We start from the raw sequence: 7,059 nt of genomic DNA, 5'->3' as shown, positions 1-7,059 counted from the left end.
TCCACAGATCAACTTGTACCAGAATGATGGGGTTTCGTCTGTCCGTAGGATGTTGTTCCAGAACTGAACAGGGTTCTTTAGATGTTTTTTGGCAAACTCTAATCTGGTATTCCTGTTTCCTGTTCCTGATCTGGCCAACTGTTGAGAGGGGGGTTTTCTTCACCAGGGAATCAATTAACCAGTCATGCACCACAGTTGTTTTCCGTTGTTTTCCGGGCCTTTTGGTGTTCCTGAGCTCACCAGTGCTTTCTTTATTTTTAAGAATGTACCAAATAGTTGATTTGGCAATACCTAATGTTTTTGCTATCTCTCTGATTGGTTTGTTTTGATTTCCAAGTCAAAACTGAAGGCAAAACGCCCCAAGAACAAGCAGGAACTAAAGACAGCTGCAGTGCAGGCCTGGCAGAGCATCACCAGGGAAGAAACCCAGCATTTGGTGATGTCTATAGGTTCCAGACTTCAGGCAGTCATTGACTACAAAGGATTTGCAACCAAGTATTGAAACTCACAATTTAATTCATGATTATGTTAGTTTGTCCAAATACTTTTGAGCCCCTAAAATTGGGGGACCACATTTACAAATGGATGAAATTCCTACACCGTTCACCCAATTTGGATGTAACTGCCCTCAAATTAAAGATGAAAGTCTACACTTAAAGCACATTGTTTCCTTTCAAATCCATTGTGGTGGCATACAGAGCTAAAATGATGACAATTGTGTCACTGTCCAAATATTTATGGACATAACTGTATGTGTACATATGTACTGTACAGAGTACTCAGCATACATAGGCGTGTTCATGTACGTACAGTACATATGGTTTCCAATTAATTGCTACCATTTACATCCTTAGTGTTTTCCTGAAATGACACATTTTAATGACCAGTTAAGACAGTAAAATGACTATAGCTCTGGAAAAGGCAGCGTAGGTTGTGTGCTCTGGGGTGTTAATCATATCAGAGCTGCAGCCTGGAGTCACTAATTTACAGTCTGCTCTGGTCACAGCACAAACTCGGGACACTGCGACAATTTCGTGAGTTGTGTTGCACTGGATCTGCTCCAAATCTCATAGATATTGAGTTGTTTGCTTTTACTCAATAAAGGGGCTGCCTGGTGTGTGTGCTGGAGGACCCACCCAGCTATTAAGCTGTGAAATGGGATTGGGCTAGCCTATATAAAGAGGTTGAGTATGCAGGCTGACCACAATCGGTGGAAGAGACAGAACAGTGACCTGTGTAGCTCCCTCACCTGAGTAAGATGGGGAGGAACGCAGTGCATATCTTCATTTTGTGTGTTGCCATCACATGCACTCTGGGAATGCAATTGAAAAAAGGTGAAATATTTATTTAGTTGTTACTATCTCAATATTTCAGAATCTATCTCCAACCTCTCAAGGGACCACTGCACTGGAGTACAGGTTACACAGTAAACACAGTAAAGATTTGAATTCAGATTTCAAACATGCCAGTTGCAAAGCCACAGTAAATAGAGAAGCGTTTTTATTTTTTCATATGAATTTCATTTTGTTTTTTTCCATTTCAGTTTTAGACGCTTTGTTGTTGCTGTTCTTGTCTGTTTTTTCCAAATTATCCTCTGCCTTATGTCTCCCCAGTCATGCTTGAGTATAGTCTACTAAAATCGACAGCAGCGGTTATAAATGCTATCATTCAGTCATCTTGGTGCTTCTTGAGATCGCCCTTCCATTTCCATGTCCTCTTTACCTTTGCAACCTCAATACTAATCCCTAATTACCTTCTGTGCTGCTGACAGGTCGCCCTGTCAACCACGTCCAGAACATATGCAGCACCTGGGGTAACAATCACTTCAAAACATTCGATGGCAACGTGTTCCAGTTCCCGGGAATGTGTGACTACAACCTGGCCTCCGACTGCCACGAGTCCTACCTGGAGTTCTCCGTGCATTTCCGGCGTGTAGAGATTGGTGGCCACCCCACCATCAACGAAATGGTGATCAGAATCAAGGACGTGGACATCATGCTCAGCAAAACCCATGTGACAGTGAACGATGTCGTGTGAGTAGTAATCCATCAATGTGTATGGTTGATGCCTTTGGCTGGCTCAGTAATAGTGATTTTTCATTACACCAGCAATCTGAGTAAAGTACTACAGAGTTCTAATTGCGACCTCACAGAGCTGCGTTCCTTGTGTGTAAAAGCAGCCTTGTGTATATGACCAATACTCTGTAGTCCTATTAGTTTGTAAAGGAATGTTTGTCAGTTTCATTGTCTATGTCTAGAGTCCTGTGCCGGGGAATGTGTGGATTTCCAGCAGGAAAGTGAGGAATGCACAAGGCTGCAGCAACCAGGCTGTGGTCAAGGTGCCAGGAGAAAGAGCTAACAGACCACAAAATTACCAAAATAACAAAACATCTGTGACAAGAGCTTGTGCTGTCTAGCTGATACCACTTACTGTCTGTTAGGAGCTTCTAAAATACTAGAATTTGTATTTGTGTGTGTGGGGGGGGAGTGGATTTCCACTTTAGTTTGTTCTATGGAGCCACCTGAACCACACCCAGATTGCAGAACCTGCTGAAAGTAAATGGGTCTCTAGTTCTACACAGCACTGTCTCTTGTCCAGTCTACACACGGACAGGGGAAACTAACTGCGTGTGATTCTAACTATCAGTGTCCAGACGCCTTACTATGGCTCAGGGGTGCAGCTGGAGAGGAATGTGGACTACACCAAGCTCTACGCTAAACTGGGGCTCGCGCTCGCATGGAATGGAGACGATTCAATCATGGTAAGGAAGCCATTCCCTGTACTGCTCTACTTAATATCAATTACTTCTGACCATCAGGATATGAAGGCTGCCGAGCTCTAAATAATTGGGCTAATCTAATCTCTAATCTATCTCCCAGCTGGAACTAGACCCAAAATACATGAACCGCACTTGTGGTCTGTGTGGAGATTATAATGGCATCCCAGTCTACGATGAGTTCCTTTCTGATGGTGAGTTTGTCTGCTTTTAGTTTAACAGTATTACCTTTTTAGATGCATTTAAATAAATAACCTTAGAAAAACAAATCAGTCATGCATGTCTTGTTTTACATCTGATAAATGAGTCGCATGCTGTTACTGTGAGACCTAGTGTAAAATGTAGAACTGTTCATCAATACTTGACTAACAAAGGGTGATGTGTGATTTGATATTCATTCATTTTCCCTCTACAATTTATTCAGAATTCCTAGATTTGATGCAGGAGCTTCTCCCCTTGTGATTGTCAAATTACATGCAAACCCCTCCTAGAGTATAATCCTAATCAGCATGCACCAACCCTCCTCCCTCTGCCCCTTTCCTTGTCAGGTGACACCCTGAACCCCATTCAGTTTGGCAACCTGCAGAAGATCCACCTGCCCAATGACATCTGTGAGGACCCCTATGAGCAGGAGCCCAGCGCTGACTGTGCCCAGCATGTGAGTGCTCTGTGCAAAGCTCTGCTGGCTCCTCTGCAGCAGCGTTTCACAGCCCTGTAAAATCAAGGGGCCCACAAACCACTCCTGCCCACCCACCTGCACACCCACCTCTCCCCATCTATAAACTTGCACATCAAACTCCACTTTCAGTGGGAAATCTCAGCTTGCCTTTATGCGCACACTCAGTGGATTCTGGTAGAAACATTATTGATAAAATAAAGGAATAAACATAGAATATTACTTTTCTTGTGTGTGATTCTCGTGTCCGAGAAGTGTGGCCATCTGAGCCTGCCTGGCCCAGTAACGTGCCCGCCAATGGTACATGCCGTTGTACAGAGCACGTCTGTGTCTGTAGCCTCTCACTCTGTGTGTCTCTCCCCTCAGCAAGAGGCCTGTGAGCAGCTGCTGATGGCTCCTGCCTGGAGTGAGTGCACTGCCCTGTTGGACCCCCAGCCCTATGTGCAGGCCTGCATGCAGGACGTGTGCAGCTGTGGAAAGACTCTGGATGACTTCTGTGTGTGCAGCACGCTGTCTGAGTTCTCCCGCCAGTGCTCCCATGCCGGCGGCAAGCCGCCCAACTGGCGAACCAGCACCTTCTGCGGTGAGAGGAGCCTCATGTCTGGGGTGGGGGGGTTGAGTCCTGTTAGGGAGGGTCTGGAAGTGTCTGTTCCCAACTGCCTGCTGATATACTTTCATATTTCACTTTAATCTTTGTTTTTCCTGAATCTCTCCCTCTTGCTCAGTCTATAGCTAGTGTCTATTCAAACAGATGTTAAACAGATCTACGACACAATTATGTCCATAATTGAAAGCCACAGCTTGCTGAAATCTCACTGCTATCACAGGCCTTTAGTCTGTCCTTTCTATTTGTTGATGAGCTGACCTGCACTGTGTTGTATGGATCCATGACTGTCTGTTTAATCTGCAGCCAAGCACTGCCCCTTCAACATGGAGTACAAGGAGAGCGGCTCGCCCTGCATGGACACCTGCTCCAACATGGTCACCAGCACACTCTGCGAGGACCACCACACGGACGGCTGCTTCTGCCCCCAAGGTCGGTGCTCCCATCCCTGTCTGCGGCAGACCCTGATTTTGTAATGTGTAATACAATCTTTATTTCATAAGCATGTCAGGATGTGCATGTGCATCCCAAAGCACTTCACAATTCAAACAGACCGCTGCACGTCCGTATTAAAGACCCTGCGGTGGGATCTGTTCCACACCACTGTAAACCGTGAGCAGAAGGCTCATCGGTCGGTCAGATTGTGTCTCTGGTGAACGGAAACCTGCAGTCTGAATATTCAATGTAATTTGACGTGTAGCATCATATTCGTAGCCCTGTCACAGGGTGTGGTCTCACTGAGGAGGGCTGCAGGCGAGACTGTGGCTCAGGTTGCTTGTGCTGGCTGTGTTGCAGGGACGGTGTTTGATGACATCGGGCAGACGGGCTGTATTCCAGTGCAGCAGTGCCAGTGCACCAGACACGGCAAACACTACAGCCCGGGGGAGGCAGTGTCACAGGACTGTGAGGAATGGTACAGTACCCTCTTTTGTACCTGCATTGCCCGCTATTGCTGTGCAATGGCTCTGGTCAATTGAAGTTTAATGTTATATAACGTCAAGACATCCCAAAAGCACCTTAAAAAAAAAAAGAGACTAATCAACATTAAAAACCTAAAGTAATAGACAGGGAGCAGTGATAGGAGGGAGCTGAGTGTGTGAAGCTGCACAGTGTACAGAGAGAGCAGTGCAGTGGGTGCAGGACTGCATATTGCAGGAGATGGATCTTGCTGTAGAAGAGCATGTGTGTGCGTCTGTGCATGTATGTGTGTGTCCCTGTGTGTGTGTGTGTGTGTGTGTGTGTGTGTGTGTGTGTGTGTGTCCTTGTGTGATGCTGAGCACTGCTGTGCTGTTGCAGTGTGTGTGTCCTTATGTGTGTGTGTGTACTTGTGTGATGCTGAGTGCTGTTGTGCTGTTGTAGTGTAGTGTGTGTGTGTGTGTGTGTGTGTGTGTGTGTGTGTGTGTTTGTGTCCCTGTGTGTATGTGTGTGTGTATGTCCTGTGTGATGCTGAGTGCTGCTGTGCTGTTGCAGTGTTGTGTGTGTGTGTGTGTGTGTGTGTGTATTTCCTTGTGTAACGCTGAGCACTGCTGTGCTGTTGCACTGTGTGTGTCCCTGTGTGTTTGCGTGTGTGTATGTCCTGTGTGATGCTGAGCGCTGCTGTTCTGTTGCAGTGTGTGCCACTCAGGGAAATGGACCTGCACGAGCCTGCCTTGCCCTGGGAGCTGCTCTGTGGAGGGGGGGTCTCTCGTCTCCACCTACGATGGCAAAGACTTCACCTTCCATGGAGACTGCTACTACATCATCTCCAAGGTAGCCAGCTATAAACCAGATTTAGAAAAAGCTTTATGATACATTTGTTTTAATCCAAAACTGTATTTCTTTGACTGTCCTTCTGAATATGCTACAGAAGGCAATTCACTTTCTTCTTGTGTCCTCAGGACTGTGTGGGAAACAAGTTCTCTGTTTATGGTGAGCTGGTTCCCTGTGGCTCCCAGGAATACGACACCTGTCTGAAGAGTGTGGTTGTGCAGCTGAACAATGACCACAACAATGTGAGTACAGTGCTGTGGAGTTTGTGTGGTGTGTGCACTGTACTTTTTCTGCACTGTAATTTGTCTTCAATACCTTTCTGTCTTACCAAGTGCCACTCTACATTACTGTAAATGTTGGTACTTTGGCCTTGGTTTGTGAGAGTGTATAATAAGATTCAAATTCATGAAGGCACAGCTGCACTTCTGAGTATCGTCCACAAGATGTCACCCCCTCAATGATGCTATTGCTTCTACAGTCGAGAGATTCTTGAGTCCTGTCCCATCACATGACAGACATTACAGTTTCAATCCCATCATGTCCTGTCAGAATTGTTCCCATCCCATATTTAGGATATACATTTATTTAAATCCTGTCCCATCCTGTCCTGTAAAAATACAATCCTGTACCATTACAGTTCTAAAACAAATAAAAAACTAAATATCTATATATGAATATGTGAGTTTCAAAAATTGCTGTTGCTATAATATTGTTAATAAACCTTAAATACGGGGTTCCTTATCCCAGGGAGTTTACATTAAACAGATAATCCAGTCAGGGAAGGATAGACACCAGCTCCTGTCTAAAAACAGTCCACATTCACCAATGTCACAAAAAAATATGTATTGGAGAAAAAGTGAGCATCATGATCAAAAGGATGGGCGAATCTCTTAAATACATCTGATATAAATTAATTATTAGCAACATCCTTCTATATTCAATTAACAACTATGCTTCTTCACAATTGTTTCAACAAAGTGTGAATATTCCATTATTAGTAAGACAACATTTACATATAATTAATTATCAATCCATTATTCAATTACAATAATTTAAAAGATTAAATCGTTACTCTTTCAATCAATTGTTAGACAACTGACAATTAATTCAAACATTAGTAAACACACATTTTTAAATTAAAGGACAAAAACTAAGATCCTTATTAAGTCCCAGTGGTTCTAATGTCTGTAATGCCAATATCCAGTATGCCTCTCTCCTCAGTAACAAATTGACCAGATTCCCTCCTCTTTCAGG

General features: G+C 44.4%; 1 protein-coding gene across 1 annotated transcript in view; it reads left to right on the top strand.

Annotated features, from left to right (window-relative positions):
• Window positions 1-1,216: 1,216 nt before the first annotated feature.
• LOC136747524 (mucin-2) overlaps window positions 1,217-7,059 on the top strand; it is a 28,324-nt gene continuing 22,481 nt past the window's right edge. The window contains exons 1-10 of the mRNA XM_066700405.1: window positions 1,217-1,334; window positions 1,772-2,033; window positions 2,647-2,761; window positions 2,880-2,970; window positions 3,325-3,434; window positions 3,819-4,035; window positions 4,363-4,488; window positions 4,852-4,969; window positions 5,667-5,805; window positions 5,934-6,047. Coding sequence (XP_066556502.1) covers window positions 1,259-1,334; window positions 1,772-2,033; window positions 2,647-2,761; window positions 2,880-2,970; window positions 3,325-3,434; window positions 3,819-4,035; window positions 4,363-4,488; window positions 4,852-4,969; window positions 5,667-5,805; window positions 5,934-6,047 — 1,368 coding nt within the window. The 5' untranslated portion in view covers window positions 1,217-1,258. The remainder of the gene's footprint in view (window positions 1,335-1,771; window positions 2,034-2,646; window positions 2,762-2,879; window positions 2,971-3,324; window positions 3,435-3,818; window positions 4,036-4,362; window positions 4,489-4,851; window positions 4,970-5,666; window positions 5,806-5,933; window positions 6,048-7,059) is intronic.

This window comes from Amia ocellicauda, chromosome 4 (assembly GCF_036373705.1).
Source record: "Amia ocellicauda isolate fAmiCal2 chromosome 4, fAmiCal2.hap1, whole genome shotgun sequence".
In the NCBI taxonomy this organism is placed as follows: Eukaryota; Metazoa; Chordata; class Actinopteri; order Amiiformes; family Amiidae; genus Amia; species Amia ocellicauda.
The sequence above is the reverse complement of the archived record's forward strand: the minus strand, read 5'-3'. Positions and strand labels throughout refer to the sequence as shown.